This window comes from Aquarana catesbeiana, linkage group LG03, assembly GCF_042186555.1.
Source record: "Aquarana catesbeiana isolate 2022-GZ linkage group LG03, ASM4218655v1, whole genome shotgun sequence".
NCBI classification, from domain to species: Eukaryota; Metazoa; Chordata; class Amphibia; order Anura; family Ranidae; genus Aquarana; species Aquarana catesbeiana.
The window spans coordinates 300151950-300173772 of record NC_133326.1 but is presented as its reverse complement, the minus strand read 5'-3'; the positions used below and the strand labels follow the sequence as shown (position 1 = coordinate 300173772).

Sequence of the window (21823 nt, the reverse complement as noted above, 5' to 3'; positions counted from 1 at the left end):
AGTGTACACATCTTCTTCATAAACACTAACTAACTTACTAGCCAACTAACCATTTTGGAAGTAAAATAAAATAATAATAATAACAACAATTACAATATATTAACATTGATTTTAACATTATTAAGCAAGAAGAATACATACAGCACAAGTTAACATATGTTGGCTGCACAGCTTGTAAATCTTAGACGTCTAATTCTAATAAATTTCAAATACACATGAAAGGTATGCTTAAAAAAAACAAAAAACTTTTTTTCTGTAAAGGAATTATATGTTGCATTGCAATAGGCAAGTATTCCTTTATCTTGACATTGTAGCATCTAGGCCTCAACTGAATGAATCTTTTGGTGGTTGCGTTAACTGTCCTGTGAAATTCTGGGACTTCACAGGATAGTTAACACACTCTGATGGGTAATTAGTGGTTTCAAAGTAAACCACAGTTAGGTGGAAGCAACTTAACTGTTCCCGCAAAGGTGTTGGGTAGGGGGCACATAGTACGTACATCAACTCCCCGAAGAAGTAACCTTTCCTTGGGTACCAAAAGTGTGAAAGAGCTTTGTGGCTTGTGTCATTAGGTTTGTACTTTTAACAGGGCTCTCATGAACAATCCTCTAGAACATGTACAATCTTCTAGAACATGTAGACATATAAGCTGTTATCGATATGGCTATATGCTTTTCCACAGTCCATTTAGGACTTTCTGATTGGGAATTAGCAGTTTCAAAGGAAAGAACACTGAGATAGATGGTAGCTGTTTCCACTGGGTTATCAAGGCATAAGTGTGTCAGAAAGGTTGCACATACTGTATGCTTTCCCTATTGAAATACTTTATTTTGGGAGAGCAGAAGGAACACGATGAGGATTGCAGAGAAGAGGTGGTGTCGCTACGGGTAGGCGGGGATATGGACCACACCCTGGTGACACCCGCCAGAGGGGTGACACCAGGGGTGCCAGCAGACTGACCGTTCAGTGATTGGGGAGTGAAGCGGAAGCAGCAAGCCGAGGTGGCTGCTGCCTCCCATCCTGGAAGTAAAAGGAGAGAAGGTTTTGTCAGCGGGACTTTAGATGAGGCCAATCACTATATAGAGTAAGAATGTGGGATATAAAATACAGTATTGCTTATATGGGTTCTGACAAAAAAGGGGGGAGTTTTTAGGGGACTTTGAATGAGAGATGTATACCAAAAAGCAAAGAACACTTTATTACACCTTGTGAGATCATGTACAGCATCCCGAACGACACAAAAAAGAAGCATACAGAGAATTCATAAACGCAGGGCATGCTAAAAACCACAAATAATTATTGACGCCATGGTACTTGGCATATCATGGGGTAACGACGAGTCCTGCACAACATTGGCCACTGGAAGGGCTGGGTGGTGTTGGAACATCTAGAGTAAAACAATATAAAAGGCAAAAAATCATCTGTATGGACATCATGCATCTATGTAAGTCCGATGCTTTTCGTTGGGGTATACCAACTCCTTATGGGCGAATGCAATGGTGATCTATAAAGAAACATAACCATATGGTATAATATTGTAGCTGAATAATAGGAATAGCAAAAGTAATGGGTGGCCCATGTTGTGCAGGACTCGTCGTTACCCCATGATATGCCAATGATATGCCATATGAACTCCATGTTCAAAAGCTTTCATTTAAATGTATACCTCAGTAGCCACGTAGGACTCAAACCCAGATATCACCTTGTAAAAGTAGAAATGCGGTGTTCATATCCTGTGCAGAAAACAGAGCTGTGGGAGGGGTGCAGCAGCTCCACCCATAACAGACTGCCTGCAGAAAGCTACAGTAGGGGCAGACACATTACTAGTCACCCTGCACAAGCAGCAGTGAGTGGTCTTTATTACAGAAAAATTCTGCCGAGGGGTCATTTCACACTGGATTACTGTACAGATCTGGAATACAAAATAATCCAAGATTTAAAGGTTAAGTTCACCTTTGGAAGATGTTCCACCCGTTTCTCCTTTTTTAGGGAAGAACTTGTTCCAGCATCTGCAGCCCCCCTCCATGATCTTCTCTCCACGCCCACTGTCACAATTTGAAAACAGAACAATTCCTGTGAATTCAAGAGGTCACCATCTTAGTACAGGCAACATTTAGGGACAGTCATTTTGTCAATGAATGCAAAGCGTTTTTGGATTGGATGCAGTGGAGAGACAGAGTGGTGACGTCACACTCTCCACCTCCCCTAATCAGAGAATGCTTTGCATTTATTGATAGCATTCAGCCTGGGTTCACACTAGTGCGAGTTGTATGGCTGAATATGCATTGGATTCACACAGAAAATAGTGCAGGGACTTGTTTTTCCCTGCACTAGAATCAGATTGCATGGGTGTTCTCACTGCAATCTGTGAACTAAACTGGGGGTGTCATTAACTTTGTTAATGACACCCGCAGTGGTTCGCACAAGGCAGTGTGAACTGCCTGCAGGAGAGGAACAATGCGGGAACCAGCGGTGGAATCTTGCTGGTTCCCGCATCGCACTAGTGTGAACCCAGGGTCAAAGTGTTCTTTAAGTGGCACCCCTGTGTTCATTAAGGAGAAGGGCAGCCACCGAGAATAGAATTTGGAAGCCAGTGGAGATCATTGTAGTAGCTGAGACCATTACAGTGATTTCCAGCAGCTGGAGGAATTTGTCAAGGTATGACACATGCATACTTACATGGGTCCAAGCTGGAGCATAGTAACTATGCAACAATTTCATACCTGAAAATCAACTTTAACATTAAAGATAAAGCTGATGCTGGCTTCACTTAAAGCGCTAACATGGAACCTGAAATATGAAATAATAAATTAAACTTGGCTGTTTTTGTCAGCATCAGGCTGTGGTTCAGCTAATTGTGAAGTTTTAATATGTTCCTCAGCATGGCGTCCATGTGCCCTTTCATATGGATATGTGTGACAGCATAATATGATCATGCATTCCAGTATTGGTATGCTTGGTACTATATAAAGATAGGGAATATAAACCACAAAAGCCTTCTAACCAGATGGAAACATAAAGACTCTTGGACATTATTTGGTTAATACAAGTGACCTGTATATCTATTTTCTGTCGCATTTTTATTTCTATAGTCTGTGTCTCCACCCCACCTCCCCAGGATGGATCACGTCATCTCAATTTTGCCCTTGAAGAAACAGATTAATGCTCTTAGTGTTTAAATTTAAGTAAGGTTACAATAAACCATAAAGATACATGCAATGTTTTTGAAGTCAGCTTGGCTTAGCTGTGAAATAATGATATAACATCATATTATGCGCTGGTATTAGGAGCTGTACTCAGTCTGACTTCCTGTGTTTTTTTCCAAGCTCAAAGCCCAAATGATTGGTTCTCCAGATCCTTTACACAGCAAGCACACTTTACAGCTACCCTAGTATCAGGACACAGATAAATTGCAAAGATGACCCTGACCTCTATAAGACCTACATTCCTGTACAGCGATGGAAGCATGTTAATCAGGAAATGATGCTTGTTAGTTACAGTAAATGCATTATTGTAGTAACCAGGACAAAAGCTCTCATGAGCGGAAGTGATTGGATTATGATAGGAAAGATGTTTTATCCATAGTTAGTGAATTGTTATGATTTATATGAGTTATGTTAATGTCTAACAGTTCTAGCACTGGACAAAAAGAAGTAAATCTTTTTTTTTTTTTTTAACAAAACATGCTTTAATATTTCATAAGGCACAAGTATTTACTGTGTTCGTGGTCCAAGGTCTTAGCATGCATGTACAAAGCCTTTGCATCAGTTACTATATAATGATATTAATAGCTTAAAAAAACATAAAATATTAAAATATTTCAGTTTCAGTTCTAATTTATGTAATATTTGGTAGCTGAAGATTAACACGTTTAGTTGGTATCTTCTTTACTTTGTCATGTTGAAAGTATCTATAAGTTACCTGAGCTACGTTTATTGTCCTATCACACGATTTTGCATATTATAGTGCTGATTCTCAGTGTTAAATAATCGGACTAAAACTATTTAATTGCTTCAGTAAAATAATACAGCCAACATTTATATCAAAATCTTAACTTTTAGTTCCAGATAACTTCTTAGCTTGTATACATATTCCGAGAAATGTGTATATCTGCTGCACAGTTTGGCCTTCATGAATCCTGCCAGGTTGTTGTAGTTTCTTACGTTAAAGGTAACTTAGACATCTAAAGGAATTTTAGTGATATTGCTGACATAAACGTAGGTTATTTCTTTGGAATATATTGATTACATCAACTGGTGTTGAGAACACTTATTTCTCTATTGTGCAAGGTTTTTTTCACATTCTGTATTAACATACTAACACTAAAATGTGTTTAAATGCGTGCGGTAACAATTATCTCAATGTTATGTACATTATTATGGTTATGTTTTAATTCAACCTATAAAAAGTATTGGATACAACTTTAATCCAGTGTGAGTAAAACTTTCATGTTTAGGTTGGCAAGCTATCTTCTGGCTCCTGACAGCTCCCTGTCCCATCCATCAATGTTCTCTAATAAAAATCATGAACACAGCAGCATCTACCAGGGAAGTTCGTCTACTTATTACTGCCCTTTGCGTTGACATAACGCAACTTAAAAAGTGGGCTGAGGCAACCTTCATAGAATACTCTGAAGATCAGTTGGCCTGGGGGTTGTCAGACATGCAGGCATATCCATTGGCATCCTACAACTGAAATACTAACTGCACTGTCAGACCTCAATTTGGAATCCTCAAACTTTTTAATCAAAGCATCACTTTACTGTCTGTCAGACTGTTAGGAGGCCAAAATGTGGCCACTTGGAGTAGCAAATACTCTGGCATCATATTTCAGTAGAGTAAAAAGTACCCCAGCATAAAAGGTCAGTGGAAGAAAAAAAATACCCTGGTGTCAAAGGTCAGTGGGAGTAAAAAATACCCCAGTGGCAGAGGTTATTGAGAGTAATAATCGCACTGTGTCCGTGAGAGTAAAAAAGCCCCTTTGGTAGTGGTCAGTGGAAAAATTCTCAGGTCAGGAGATTTAAAAAAAATGCCCCTGCATTAGTGGTCTGTCAGAGGAATAGTGGTAGGAATAGGTGTCAATGGGATTTGGAAAGCCCCCAGTATTGGTGTTTAACTTATGTACTTACTCTTGAATATGTCCAGCCTTTCTGCTGGCTGGATGATATCATGGCTGAATTTAAGCTGGCATGCAGGAAATTTGCCTCCAAAAGTGATTTGCACTCCAATGCTTAGCTTCCACTGCCACCGTGCATAAGAAAAGGCCCTGCATTTGAACATTCAAGATATTTCCTTTCCGTACTCTGGTACCAATATGATCACGTAGATGTGCTTTTTCGAACAATTAAATAAAATCATGACCATTATTACAATCAGTCCTTTTTCTATGTAAAAAAGTAGCAGAGCCTTTACAACCCATGTGAGGCCCATCAATCTGTTGGCCTAGCTGGCAAAAATATTGGGTGTGTCCCTGTAGTGCAGAAGGACAGGTGGATGTCTCATCAGCTTTTCTACTTGTTGAAATATTACCCTGTCTATGAACAGCTATTCTACATTCCCATTCTATCATTATTCTGAATTTATTTCCATTATCATTAAGCTGAAACAGAAGTTTTCAATTCACAATATGCTCCTGCTGCTATAGTTATTACAGAGCTGTCTGTTTCCAAGTGTGCACTATAGAAAAGTTACATGAAAATCAAAATTAATATTATTCTTTACCACTTTCTATAGCTGCAGAAGGACCTCCACAAAACATAAATGCTGTTGCTACCTCCCCACAAAGTATTAATATCAGCTGGAGTGGGCCAGCCATCATAACTGGACCAACGTCATATCTAATCAACATATCCACGGTAAGGGAAGAATTATTATCATTGCTGCTTCTGTGTGTATTGAACATATATGTAACATTGGACAGCAATCTTGTATTGTAAGGATGTAGCCCTCAGCTTCTGAGGAAGTACAGATCTGTTTCATATTGAGGTACTTCTCCAGGTGTGATGGCTATTTCTCTATCTGTCTACACAAAAGATAAAGGATTCTTAATTTTGCTAGATCTTTTTCATCACTTACATGGCCTGGAGTAGCATAAAATAGATTAGAAATGGGCAGAGGCGGCTCTCTAATTAGGCAAATTAGGCAGTCGCCTAAGGCCTCACACTCACAGGGGCCTCGCGACCGCCTAATTGAAGAGCTGCTTCTGCTGTCAACAATGCAGCGCCACACTCCGATCAGCAGCAGGTTAATGCAGCCTGTGAGCTCCATGGCCAGGCAGTGGAGAGAGAGAACGGAGCCATGGTTGTGTCTTGGCGAGGAGGCGGGAGCCAGCGCTGTGTTATTCAGGGGATTAGAAGGGGAGAAGACTCATTCCAGCAGCCGGATTACTGCTGCTCTGAAGATGCAGATGGCAAGGAGGGGAAGAGGAAGGTCCCATAGAGGAGGCATCACCATCACCATGTGTGGAGCCGATGGAAGGGAAGGTAAGAAAGAAGAGGTGTCAGGGCATCCCCTCTCTGGGGCTGTCAATCAGTGCGGGGGGATCCGGGGCTCCAGCTGCAGGGAGAGGCACAGCTACCATGCCACAACTCCTTCTGCAGCCAGCTACCACCAGCATGAGAGAGAGCCAGACCCCCCATCCTGGCTTCTCCAGCATCCCTCAGCCACAGCCACAGACTGGCCTTTATATCCACCCCTGCCCCATCCCCTCCACTCCCTTCCTCCTGGTTATCAGTGTCACTAACAAAAAGGGCAGCTCAGTCCTGTGCCAGTGGCCCAGCGTGCCCACCTGTGATTGACAGCCCCTGACCCCTCCCTTTGCCCTGCCCTTACTCCCACTTATGGAAGGCTCCACTGCGGGGGGGGCTTCAGAGGTCCCAGTTCAGTGCTGATCCTCAGCCATGGTGGGCCAGGCGCTCTGCATTCTGTGCTGTCACTGCCTGCTGATTGGCTTCTCTGCTGCTACCGCCCTCACTGACACTAGCACCGAGATAGAGAGCACTGACACCAACACTGAGACAGAGAGCACTGACACCAGTACTGAGATAGAGAGCACTGACACCAGTACTGAGATAGAGATCGCTGACATCAGCACCAAGATAGAGAGCGCTGACACCAGCACCAAGATAGAGAGCACTGACACCAGTACTGAAATAGAGAGCGCTGACACCAGCACCGAGGCAGAGAGCACTGACACCAGCACCGAGATAGAGAGCACTGACACCAGCACCGAGATAGAGAGCACTGACACCAGTACTGAGATAGAGAGCGCTAACACCAGCACCGAGGTAGAGAGCACTGACACCAGCACCGGGATAGAGAGCACTGACACCAGCACTGAGATAGAGAGCACTGCCACCAGCACCAAAATAGAGAGCACTGACACCAGAACTGAGATAGAGGACATGGACACCAGCACTGAGATAGAGAGCACTGACACCAGCACTGAGATAGAGGACACAGACACCAGCGCTGAGATAGAGAGCACTGACACCAGAACCGAGATAGAGAGCACTGACAACAGCACTGAGATAGAGGACACAGATACCAGCACTGAGATAGAGGACACAGACACCAGCACTGAGATAGAGGACACGGACACCAGCACTGAGATAGAGGACACGGACACTAGCACTTTAAGGGCTAGTTTACACTTGCTTCAAAACAAGGCTTTGGACACACTTTGTTAAAGCTCTCTGAATGCCAGTCAAAGCTCCTGTCACTAATTAAAATGGTTAGCTTACAGTCCTGTTTACACCTGCTTTTGCTTGATGCTTCAATGAGGCTTCGATGAGGCTTCAGTGGGGCTTCGATGAGGCTTTGGCAGAGCTTTGATGGGACTTCAATAAGACTGTGGTGGGGCTTCCATAAGGCTTTGGTGAGGCTTCAGTGGAGTTTTACCAAGCTTTGCCATAGACTGCTATGAAGATGCTTTGAAGCGCAACTAAAGCTACATGGGGTATCATTTTTGGAGCAAAGCCAAAGCAAAGCAAAAGCAGGTGTAAACAGGACTGTAAGCTAACCATTTTATTTAGTGACAGGAGCTTTGACTGGCGTTCAGAGAACTTTAACAAAGCCTGTGTGAAGCCTTGTTTTGAAGCAAGTGTCAACTAGCCGTTAATGAGTGTTGAAGCCGAAGCAAGTGTAAATGAGCCCTAAAGCTCTTAATATATACAATTTATGCAGTAAAATTTTTTGATCGATTGAATTATTTTTCCCATTATAGGCATGAGTGGGGCCTCATGTCTATGCTTTGCCTAAGGCCTCACAAAGCCTAGAGCCGCCTCTGGAAATGGGCATTTGTAAAAATCTAAATCTTCAACCTGAGGTTCCTATAATTGTGCAGTTTTACCTCTAGAGCACAAATGTCAAACAATGAGAGGCTGTAGGGTGCATATGCAGGCTATCCTCTCCTTTGCCTGAGATCAGGGCTGGTAACTGGTACTCTTTCATGGCTACTGGAGCAAGCAGATAAAAACAATCAAGTAAGAGGAATAAATAGGTAGTTATAATAATTCAAGTGTGTACATTCAGATTTTTTACAGATGTTCATTAGTAACAATCTTTTTTATTAGGATGTTCTTATTTTTAATACTCCTGTACCAAAAAGGGTGGTTCAAAGTTGAATCCTCCAAATTTAATGGCAGGATCCAGCACTGGGTGACCCAGTGGAGTCCAAACATTTTAATAAGTTACGTTGCACAGTGCTTCCATTTTCATTCACCTATTGCACAAGGCAGTCAATGCACCTGAAATATCCTTAAATGTAAACCTAATAAAAGTGAAGCGCTCATTAATATAAATATAAATAAATAAATATAAATATATATATATATATATATATATATATATATATATATATATATATATATATATATATATATATATATATATATATATATATATATATATATATATATATATATATATTAATCACACAAGCAGCAGGTCAGCAGCTCCCAGGTCACACCTCCATATTCCACAGCTCTTGCATAAAAAGACTCAAAGAGATATATGCAAAAAAGATCCGATAGTATAGTATTACCAATTACTTTTTAATGAAAGAATAAAAAGGAGTAACACACACACAATGCCCAGAGACACAAACATCACAGCATGCATATACACAGTGTAGATCTGTCAGCTCAGCAAGATGGTACCTAGCCCCTTCCAGCATGATGTCATCACACAGGTCCCACCATGTATCGCTCCTCCAGGCTTTCAGCCCTGGAAAGGATTAACCCCTTAATGAACAGGCCATTTTTTGCGATACAGCACTGTGTCACTTTAACTGACAATTGCGCGGTCGTGCGGCGCTGTACCCAAACAAATTTGAGGTAAATTTTTCCCACAAATAAAGCTTTCTTTTTGTGGTATTTGATCACCTCTGCGGATCAATTTTTTTGCGATATAAACAAAAAATAAATAAAATAATAAATATCCAAAAAAAAAACGTTTAGGCCAATATGTATTCTACATATTTTTGGTAAACAAAATCGCAATAAGCGTATATTGATTGGTTTGCGCAAAAGTTATAGAGTCTACAAAATAGGGGATAGATTTATGGAATTTTTATTATTATTATTATTTTTTTTACCAGTAATGGTGATCAGCGATTTTTAGCGGGACTGCGACATTGCGACAAATGACATTGACAGGGCAGGGGTTAACACTAGAGGGCGATCAAGGGGTTAAGTGTTCCCTAGGGAGGTGTTTCTAACTGTAGGGGGAGTGTACTGACAGGGAGCAGAGAGCGATCGCTGTTCCTGATCACTAGGAACAGACGATCTCTCTCTACTCCCCTGTCAGAATGGGGATCTGTTTGTTTACAATGACAGATCCCTGTTCTGGCTCTCTGAGGAGTGATCGCGGGTGGCCGGTGGACATCGTGGCCACCGGCCACGCGCATTGGCTCCGACAATGCGCCGCAGGGCACGCGCGCCTGCTGGAGCCATTAAAGGGACCGCCGTACCGGTACGACGATTTGTGAAGCCGGGCCATTCTGCAGCGGCTGGTCAGCAAGTAGTTAAATGCGCTGAAATATCTTATTGCCGGTAACTTGGTGTCCAATCGGCAAAGAGTTGCATTCTGTTACATGGTTGGCTTAAATTGATCGCTTATCCTTTTACTTGTATACTTTTGTTATACTGTGGTATACTTTTTGTTGTACTGTGGTTTCTGTTGTTACTGATTACATTATTTGTGATGTAAATTTCAGGCTGCTGAACCATTTAGTGAGTAACATACTTTTTCTATTGTTGGTTCTGAAGCTTTGAAAAGGGCCATTGTTCCAATTGTTGTTTAGTATACACATAGAGTTTTTTTTTTTCCATTTAGCCAGGGCGTTGAACAAAAAAAAAACCCCTCACAGATCCATACAGGGATCTCTCCCGTTGCACTGTTGTATTCTGACGGGGTGACTCCCCTGTCAGAATACACATATCCATGCTGCGGCCATTGACTGCAGAGACTGATCAAATGCTGGTTCTCCAGCAGGACTGTTCAATAGAAGCTGGTTATTAGAGCAGCTTCTGTTGAGCAGAGAGGGGAACACACATATCAAAATATATCTGCTTCCTGTTGAACTGGCAGAATTTTGATATGTGTAAACCCTTCTTTAAGGCCTCATGGTGATGCAGTTCTATTAGTTGTTGCCCTCCCTTGTAGTCCAAGAAATAGCCATTGCCTGAAAAAAGTATTTTCTACACCTACAGCAAAAGTGCTGAAGTGCCCCCCTCCCTCCCATGCTCTGTTTTGCCCATGCACTTCCTTCCCGATCATTTTATTAACCATGAGTCAGTATCCTATATTTTCAAGTTACAAATTTCAATCAGAAATGACTTAAAATGAATTAAATATATTTAATTAGACATTTGTTTCCTGATATCTTCACATACTGTATAACCTACAGGGTGCTGCACATTCTCCATATATAATCTTATAATGTGTACATTCATCAACAGAAGCTAGGTCTTTGCAACCTTCAAATACAATCCCTGTACTATATTCCCAAACCTGTAGCTGCCAGGTTTGGGAAGTGCCTGCCCTTAGTGTTATGTTTTTCCAGTCCACTGTGCTCTAAGGCCCCATGCAAACTTGAGCAACGCCAACGTGTTGCGTTTTTGGCATATTTTATTGAGCTTTTTTAATAACATTTTGGAACGGTACTATTCATTTAAATGGGCCTCTTCCTGCTCCAAAAATGCACTAAAAAGCTCATGTACCAAAATTTGGCACTGACCCAAGCGTGTTTTGTGTAGTGTGTTTTTCTGGCATTTTGTCACATGGAAAATGCTCAGCAAAATGTACGACTATTACCCGCATTTGGGGTGCCATTAAGAAATAATGGTCCTGCAAGCATGTTTTCTGTTTTAGCAAATTTTTTGCATGTTTGCAGAAATGTGGGCAGAAATGCTTGTTTTTGCCCATGTTTCTGCTATGCCCAGGTATGAATGGGGCCTAGAGCCTAGTACACACGGGCCGAATGTTGGGCTGACGGTTCCTGATCAGCACTCTCAGCCAATGGCTGAGAACACCGACTGGTTTGTTAGAACAGCGGCTCTGACTAGAGCTGGCAGTTTTTTCATTCAACCCGCTGGGTTGAACGAAAAAAACCTGATAGTGTGTACTAGGCTTTAGGCCATAGGTGTGGCTAAACAAGCATTGGGGGTGGCTAAATAGGCATGGTTTAAGGTGACAGTAGAATTTTAAAAGAAAAAATAAAGCTGTTAGTTGTACAGGCACCTGAACGTGACTTCATATACCTGAATCCGCTTTAATTGCTTCTTGTATGCCAGAATGCCAAGCTTTTGCAAACCGGTAAAGATCTGACACTACCTAGTGATCACGGAGTTTACCTGCCCTCTCCCACACATTATTATTGATCAGTGAGGCACCTCATGTAAGGGGATTAGGAGAGGGGGGAAGGTGCAGACAAGTAGTGGCACCTGCCTGCTCAGAAAAGGCCAGCATTATGGCTAAAAGTAATGGTCCTGTATACCAACTATATCTACTGTAATATTTAGCAGTATATAAATTCAAAATCCTGTATATTCTGCTAGAGTAATACATTCCAGTCATTTAGGCAGCCCCTAATTTGAACAAAGCAGTGTCACTGCAATTGTTAATGACACCTTTTGTATAGCTCCTTTTAGTACCCCTTTCATATTCTTTTAGTATACACCTTATTTCTTTTTGTCATTTAATATATGCAACTTTGTTAAAGAATAATGGCTGTTCTTGTTTGCATAGACATTATTCTTTATGGCAGTTCCCTGTCTTAACTGTGGTACACGAGCCACGCTGTCGGCTCTGAATTTTAAGTAGAATGAAATGAAGGCTGCAGTGGCTCTAAATAGGCAGTGCAGTAAAGACTACTAGCAGTGTAGATCTGCAGTCTTATGCCCCATACACACGATCGGAAATTCCGCCAGCAAAAGTCCACTGTGAGCTTTTGGTCGGAAATTCCGACCATGTGTATGCTCCATCGGACTTTTGCTGGCGGAATTTTCGCCAGCAAAAGATTGAGAGTAGGTTCTGTATTTTTCCGTCGGAAAAAGTTCCTATCGGAAATTCCATTTGTCTGTATGCAATTCCGACGTGCAAAAAACCACGCATGCTGAGAATCATCGTTTCGTATGGAATGTCCCTTTTCTAGTGCCATCATACGTGTTGTACGTCACCACGTTCTTGACGGTCGAAAGTTCAGAGAACTTTTATGTGACTCTGTCTATGCAAGCGAAGCTTGAGTGGAATTCCGTCGGAAAAACCATCCAAGGTTTTTTTCCGACGAAAATTCCGATCGTGTGTACAAGGCATTAGGGGGTTAATACTGCTAAAGTTACAGGGCTGACATCTGTGAGAGGATTACTTAAAATGCACATGTTGCCTAACAATGCATGCTAGGAACAGTGATTCCAAATTGTGTTAAAGACATAGAACACCTACAGTATATATTACCAATTTAGATTTTTGCCAGAATACAACTATACAACACTTGTGTTGGTAATGGCAGATTTGCTACCTATGCATACTTAAGATTATAGTCCCAAACTTTTCAAAAGTTATGTAATAGGTACATAGTATTCATATTTGTAGCTGCAGAACTCTTGAGAATCAGGTGTGAATTTTTAGTTCACAAATAGTTGTAGGGTACTAGAATTCTAGCTGGAGTGCAAGCTTCAATCCAGCCCTAACTCATTAGCAACTAGTTTCAATCACTACATTCTGACAAAACTGTAAGTCCCAACAGCAGGATCCCAGTAAATTCTTTAATGATGACAAGACCATTCCCTCCTCAGCACATTTGTGATACAAAAATGGTACTGCAGGTAAGTAACAGCATCCAGGATCTGTACTGCAGTCTGAAACTGATCCTTCTTTAGACCTTGGCCCTCTAGTGTCGGTATACATGAAGAAAATCATCCACCATGTCCTCAAATGACTTGGCCACAATTAGAATAATGCACAGTGCTGTGCAAGAGGAATGGGGAGAGAAGCAGATCCCAGGAGGATCAGTGTGGATGTTGGTTAAGGTAAAGCAATACTAGCACATACGGGGTACCTGAAGGGATGCTGGAAAGCAGTGGATCATCACAAAGACTATATCTGTGAAATAGTAGAAAACCTTTGAGACAACATGATGCTTTGGGAGACAGAGTCGGAGGTGGTTAATATTGGGTGACTCACAAAAAAAATCAGCAGATTCGATGGGCCTGTAGTTAATGATGTGGTTAGTAAGCAAAGTGACAGGTAAAAAAAAAAAAAGTTAACACAGTAGATATGCACAGTGCCTCTTCTGCAAGCAATACCACTATATTCTAAACATTGCTGTGATCAATTGCAGCTGGCATTCAGTGTATATCTTCAGAACTATTAAGCATATTAAGCAGCTACATACAGTATCTCACAAAAGTGAGTACACCCCTCACATTTTTGTATATATTTTATTATATCTTTTCATGTGACAACTGACACTGAAATGACACATTGCTACAATGTAAAGTAGTGAGTGTACAGCTTGTATAACAGTGTAAATTAGCTGTCCCCTCAAAATAACTCAACACTCAGCCATTAATGTCTAAACCGCTGGCAACAAAAGTGAGTACACCCCTAAGTGAAAATGTCCAAATTAGGCCCAATTAGCCATTTACCCTCCCCGGTGTCATGTGACTCGTTAGTGTTACAAGGTCTCAGGTGTGAATGGGGAGCAGGTGTGTTAAATTTGGTGTTATCTCTCTCACATTCTCATACTAGTCACTGGAAGTTCAACATGGCACCTCATAGCAAAGAACTCTCTGAGGATTTGAAAAAAAGAATTGTTGTTTTACATAAAGATGGCCTAAGCCAGTGATGGTGAACCTTGTCACCCCAGATGTTTTGCAACTACATTTCCCATGATGCTTATGCACTCTGCAGTGTAGTTGAGCATCATGGGAAATGTAGTTCCAAAACATCTGGGGTGCCAAGGTTCGCCATCACTGGCCTAGGCTATAAGAAGATTGCCAAGACCCTGAAACTGAGCTGCAGCACGGTGGACAAGTCCATACAGCGTTTTAACAGGACAGGTTCCACTCAGAACAGGCCTCGCCATGGTCGAAGTTGATGGAAGAAGTTGAGTGCACATGCTCACAGTCATACCCAGAGGTTGTTGTCTTTGGGAAATAGACATATGAGTGCTGCCAGTATTGTTTCAGAGGTTGAAGGGGTGGGGGGTCAGCCTATCAGTTCTCAGACCATACGCCGCACACTGCATCAAATTGGTCTGCATGGCTGTCGTCTCAGAAGGAAGCCTCTTCTAATCACTTCAGCCGTAGAAGATTTGGCTGCTCAATGACCAGGCCATTTTTTGTGATATGGCACTGCGTCGCTTTAACTGACACTTGTGCAGTCGTGCGAAACTGTACCCAAACAAAATTTTTTCCCACAAATAGAGCTTTCTTTTGGTGGTATTTGCTATAATAAATATCCCCAATTTTTTTTTAAAAAAGTACATTTTTTTCCTAAGTTTAGGCCTATATGTATTCTTCTACATATTTTTGGTAATAAAACTCTCAATAAGCGAATATATTGATTGGTTTGCACAAAAGTTATAGCGTCTACAAAATAGGGGAAAGATTTATGGCATTTCATTGATTATTTTTTACTAGTAATGGCGGTGATCAGCGATTTTTAGCGGGACTGCGACATTATGGTGGACAGATCGGACACTTTTGGGACCATTGGCATTTATACAGCGATCAGTACTATAAAAATGCACTTATTACTGTGTAAATGTCACTGGCAGGGAAGGGGTTAACAGTAGGGGGATGGTGATTCTAATTGTGGGGGGATGGGACTGCCTGGGTGAGGAGAGCGATCGTTATTCATACTTAGTATGAAAAACAGATTGTTCTCCTCACCCCTGACAGTACGAAGATCTGTCTGTTTCCATTGACAGATCTCCATTCTGTCTCCGTATGGAGTGATCGCGGGGGCCCGACAGTCATCGTGACCGTCAGACACGCGCAACGGCTCTGGCGTTGCGCCTTCGGCGGCATGTGCGTGCCCCCTAGTGGTCAAAAGGTAAACTGAAGTACAGCTACGACAGTTCACCTGTATAACTGTGGCAGCTGGTCGGGAAGGGGTTAAAGATAATGCACAAGAAAGCCCCCAAACAGTTTGCTTAGGACAAGCAGATTAAGGACATGGATTACTGGAACCATGTTCGGTGGTCTGATGAGATCAAGATAAACTTATTTGGCTCAGATGGTGTCAAGCGTGAGTGGCAGAAACCACGTGAGGAGTACAAAGAAAAGTGTGTCTTGCCTACAATCAAGCATGGTGGTGGGAGTGTCATGGTCTGGGGCTGCATGAGTGCTGCCGGCACTGGGGAGCTACAGTTCATTGAGGGAACCAAAAATGCCAACAAACTTTTGTTTGCATTGATACATCTCCCCTGGGGCAGGGCCCGGGTCCCCAAACACTTTTTATGACAATAACTTGCATATAAGCCTTTAAAATGAGCACTTTTGATTTTTCATGTTTGTGTCCCATAGACTTTAACAGTGTTCGTTTGTTCGTCCAAATTTTTTGCCTGTTCGGATGTTCTGGTGCAAACCGAACCGGGGCGGGGTGTTCGGCTCATCCTTAGTGAGGAGTACAAAGACAAGTGTGTCTTGCCTACAGGCAAGCATGGTGGTGGGAGTGTCATGGTCTGGGGCTGCATGAGTGCTGCCGGCACTGGGGAGCTACAGTTCATTGAGGGAACCATGAATGCCAACATGTACTGTGACATACTGAAGCAAAGCATGATTCCTTCCCTTTGGAGACGGGGCCACAGGGCAGTATTCCAACATGATAATGACCCCAAACATACCTCCAAGAAGACCACCGCCTTGCTAAAGAAGCTGAGGGTAAAGGTGATGGACTGGCCAAGCATGTCTCCAGATCTAAACCCTATTGAGCATCTGTGGGGCATCCTCAAACAGCAGGTGGAGGAGCTCAAGGTCTCTAACATCCACCAGCCATGTGATGTCGTCACGGAGGAGCTGTGTGCTGAGTTATTTTGAGAGGACAGCAAATTTGCACTGTTATACAAGCTATACACTCATATATTTGCTACATATATTGTAGCAAAGTGTAATTTCTTCATTGTTGTCACATGAAAAAAAATAATAAAATATTTACAAAAATGTGAGGGTGTACTCACTTTTGTGAGATACTTATTTTCTTTATGTTAATCACTTTATGGAGAATACAACCCTGATTACCCTTCCCTGCCAATGTGTCCAAAGCCACCACCACATTTGGCAATATATCTGCCTTGTGTATAGCACAGAATAAGATAATCATAGGTCTATATTCCACCCAAAAGAAATTCAGATAAAAGTAAACAAGTGGACTTTGTGAACAGTTCTGCTCAGTTGCAGTCTCTTTCTACTTATACTTAGCAGTTTACTCATCAGTTTCAAAAGAGTTTTTCTTCAGTCATGCTTTACACATTATGATACTTTGGTTTTCAGAGTACTCTGAAGATAACAGTAAATATATGCAATTACTTAGGTTTATTTTAGCTTATGCATTCCTCCCAGCTTTTTGAGATGGAAACGAGGGACACCTATTAGAAAAAGTATGTAGGCATAGGGCACACCCCCTGCCACACCCCCTTAAAGGAGAATTACATTTTAAAAAAATGATTAGTTAAACCCACAAGTGCTTTTTTTTTTTTACCACTGCTATTCCTTTATACTGGCTTGTGGAATTTACAAATGCAGCAATTTAGAAATTTGATGAAAGGTTTAGTGCTGGGAAACACTTTTTGAAAGATAAAAAGTTCATTTTATATACAACTATCTAGATCAGACCAAAATTGTGGACAAATGAGGAGGAAAGAGAGACAGAGGAACTTTGTTCCAAATCAGGGATAGTCCCTCAAAATCAGGGACAGTTGGGAGCTATGGTTCATGTACATATGCAATATACTATAGCTATGCTACCTGAAATGGCAAAGGTTTCAAAGAACACCTGACTAGCAATAACGGAGCAGTGAGTGGGCAATATAGGTTGAAATTGAAGCAAAACTTGAAGGTGAAGCTAGGAAGAAGTGCAGATATGTTTGAGGTAAACTAATGACCACATAGAGGTCAATGATATTACTCAGGGGACAATCTGGTAAAGGGTGCACCTATAAAGAACTCAAAATATTATTCTGTACATGGGTCCTTTGCAGTCTATGGTTACCACAACATTATGCAGTGCAGGAAGAATAGTTGTTCTTTGGAAAGACGTTCAGTCTAGCGTTCTACAAAGGTCATCATATTGCATCTTTGGCACTGGCCTGATAAGCCATACAATTTTCCTGGGTAAATTGCCTAATAAAGAAATTGTTGATTTAGTAGATAACTCAGTTAACTATGCATTGTCTACTATTTCTTTTAATTGGTTACCATGTGATTAATATGACTACTAAAACATCTCTGACAGACAAAGGGATACCGTTAAAATTTTAGGCTGCTGAAGAGTCTTAAGATAAGAGCAGATTCTAATTAAAACTAAACAGTTGGAGATGAAGCAGATAAAGCAGCAGACACATGAAATCTGAGAGCTGGAACTACTAAAATGAAATTACAACTACATTTTACAAACATTCATCTAAGAGAGGAAGGATTGGGCTCCCCAGTATAAAAAAAGAGGCTTTACCACACATTTCCCATGTTAAGGGGACAAGGGCTGAGAATTCTAGGACCCCAGATATCCATCAGAGCAGGGGTCTCCAAACTTTCTAAACAAAGGGCAAGTTTACTGTCATTCACACTTTAGTGGGGCCAGACTGTGGCAATTGGAAGTAGAAAATGTCCCGGTATTAGTAGGAGTAAACAATGCCCCATCTTTGGTGTCAGTGAGAGGAATTGTGCTCCATTGTTGGTGTGATGGGATGGCAAGAATCATACCCCATCATTGGTGTCACTGGGAGGTACAGTACCCCATCGTTGGTGTCATTGGAAGAAATTGTGCCCCATCATTGGTGTCATTGGGAGGAATTGTGCCCCATCGTTGGTGTCACTGGGAGGCACTGTGCCACTTCATTGGTGTCAATGAGGGGAATTATGCCCCATTGTTTGTGTCAGAGGATGAAATATTGGATAAAAGTGAGCAAAGGGCCACATCCGGCCCACGGGCAGCAGTTTGGAGATCACTGCCCTAGAGGAACGTGTGCAGGGGTACATCAGGATCCTTGTCTCATTCCAACAAAGAGTTAAATGTAAATTAAAACACACATACAATGTGACAGTCCTTTAATAAAATACAAAAAAAAATGTAAACAATGCCCCCTAATATAAATTCATCATCAATCATGTTGTCCAGCAATGTAAATCTAGTGTTAATCACAATAATCCTCCACACAACAATAATTCACTACTGGCACAATGGCCCGTCATCTCACAGTGTTAACCACCTCTTATCTGGGGGCTTCCAGATTCCTTTAAAGTGGTTGTAAAGCTCAGACATGAAATATTAACAATGCTTATCCTTCTTTTCACTATCCAAAGCACTGAGCGTGATTTCTCTCTGCTGCCTCATTCCTATCTGCTTGAGTCAGCCCACCCCCCTGTCAGCACCCCCCTCTCTGTCAGCCCACCCCCCTGTCAGCACCCCCCTCTCTGTCAGCCCACCCCCCAGTCAGCACCCCTCTCTCTGTCAGCCCACCCCCTCTCAGCACCCCCTCTCTGTCAGCCCACCCCCTCTCTGTCAGCCCACCCCCCTGTCAGCACCCCCTCTCTGTCAGCCCACCCCCCTGTCAGCACCCCCCTCTCTGTCAGCCCACCCCCTGTCAGCACCCCCCTCTCTGTCAGCCCACCCCCCTGTCAGCACCCCCTCTCTGTCAGCCTACCCCCTGTCAGCACCCCCTCTCTGTCAGCCCACCCCCCTGTCAGCACCCCCTCTCTGTCAGCCCACCCCCCTGTCAGCACCCCCCTCTCTGTCAGCCCACCCCCAGTCAGCACCCCCCTCTCTGTCAGCCCACCCCCTGTCAGCACCCCCCCTCTGTCAGCCCACCCCCCTGTCAGCACCCCCCTCTCTGTCTGCCCACCCCCTGTCAGCACCCCCTCTCTGTCAGCCCACCCCCCTGTCAGCACTCCCCTCTGTCAGCACCCCCCTCTCTGTCAGCACCCCCTCTCTGTCAGCCCACCCCCTCAGTCAGCACCCCCCTCTCTGTCAGCCCACCCCTGTCAGCACCCCCCTCTCTGTCAGCCCACCCCCCTGTCAGCACCCCCCTCTCTGTCAGCCCACTCTCCTGTCAGCACCCCCCTCTCTGTCAGCCCACCCCCTGTCAGCACCCCCCTCATCAGCACCCCCCTCTCTGTCAGCACCCCCCTCTGTTAGCCCATACCCTCTCTGTCAGTGCCCTCTCTCTGTCAGCCCACCCCCCCTCTGTCAGCCCACCCCCCCCCTGTCAGCTCCCCCCTCTCTGTCAGCGTCCCCCTCTCTGTCAGTGTCCCCCTCTCTGTCAGTGTCCCCCTCTCTGTCAGCGCCCCCCTCTCTGTCAGCGCCCCCTACTCTGTCAGCCTACACCCTCTCTGTCAGCCCTTCCCCTCTTTGTCAGCCCTCCCCCTCTCTGTCAGCACCACCCTCCTCTGTGTCAGCACCCCCTCTCTCTCCTGCCTCCTCCTCTCTCACCTCCCTCCCCCCACCTCTTTTCCCCCCTCAGGGGGTGGAGGCCCCATGATTCCTAACAGCAGCCCTGTGAGTGAGTGTACCAGTTCAACACAGTGGGCACAGCGATGCAGCATCTGCCTCTACTATGCCTTCTCCCCAAGCCCCCCCACACAATGGAAGGAAGGAAAATGGCACTACAGAAGAGCAGCTTCACTCCGCCCCCAAACTCCGGCACCCACACTTCCTGACTCTAAACGGCTCTCGGTAAGGCAGTCTAATGGGGGTCTTTAGGGGCAGGGGACACTGATGGGGGGGGTCACTGATCTATTAGAGATATCTAAGGGGGGTGCTGATATAAAGGGACTCTGAGCTAATGTAGAGGGGGTGCTGACTGCTGGTGACCCATTAGATCAGCAGTCAGCACCCACCATTAGATCAGCACCAAAGAGACCCCTCGCTTGAGGCCTCTACTAAATAAGGGAAACTCTCCTTATATCAGCACCTTATATCAGTCTCTAAAGAGGATCAGATATAGGGGACTCTGATCTAAAAAAACAAAAAAAAAAACACCTAAAATAAAACTAAAACTCCTCGAAAAAAACTATGCAAAAATAAACTAAAATGCAGTGCAACCTCCCCCTATAATTATATTAATTTTAATGTGAACAAATAATTGTGAATGATGGTGGAAACCCCCAAGGGTAATCCAAGTATTAACACACTCCAATCTTATTTAAACATATACTGTGCAATCGCCACACACATATAATACTGTATGAATAGAGGTGTAAATCCATTCCAAAATGTGTTTCGCTAATATCCGAAAAAGTAAATTGGAATGAATTGGAGGTTTACACCTCTATTCATACATTATTATATGTGTGTGGAGATTGCACAGTATATGTTTAAATGAGACTGAAGTGTATTAATACTTGGATTATCCTTGGGGGTTTCCACCATCATTTACAACTATTTTTTCATATATGAATATAATTATAGGGGGAGGTTGTGCTGCATTTTTTCCATTTTAATTTTTTGGGTCTCTAAGAGGAGCACTGATATAAGGGGACTCTGATCTAATGGGGGTCCTCTATGGGGGGCCCCTAAATTATAGAGGGGTAACACTGACCCCTGTATTATGGGGGGTAACACTCACCAATAAAGCGTTCTGCATTATTGCTCTCCTTAGTGCACCCAAAGGTGTCCCAGGTCTTTACAATCCTATAGTGTATATTAATTTAAATGTGAAAAAAGAATTGTGAATGATGGTGGAAACCGCAAAGGATAAAGTATTAATACACTCCAATCTTATTTAAACATATACTGTGCAGTCGCCATACACATATAATAATGTATGAATAGAGGTGTAAATCCATTCCAAAATGTGTTGTGCTAATATTTGCCATGCAGCTTTTTTTCCAAAATTTTTTGCCATGCACCTCTAAAGTGTACAGGTTTGGCTTAAAGAAAAGGGGGCAACCCTATCCTGCAGTGAAGAGAAAGGGAGAGAAATTAGGCTAGACAGCAGCGGCGGCATCCGCAGTTTACCTGTGTGATTCGTCAGTTGCAGCGCCGCCCACTGCACTGACTGACAGGCGGAGTGATATGCCGCCTGGCCTGAGGAAAGCAGAAGGCGATCAGGAGAACACGATGCCTCCTTCTCCCTCAACCTCCAGAGTCACGCTGAATAA

The 21823-nt window shown here is 43.1% G+C and overlaps 1 protein-coding gene across 2 annotated transcripts in view; it reads left to right on the top strand.

Annotated features, from left to right (window-relative positions):
* Positions 1-21823, top strand: part of PTPRQ (protein tyrosine phosphatase receptor type Q) — a 450263-nt gene that overhangs the window by 301755 nt on the left and 126685 nt on the right. For both annotated transcript variants that reach the window (XM_073620248.1, XM_073620247.1), the window contains one exon: positions 5733-5854. In XM_073620248.1, the coding sequence (XP_073476349.1) occupies positions 5733-5854 (122 nt within the window). The remainder of the gene's footprint in view (positions 1-5732; positions 5855-21823) is intronic.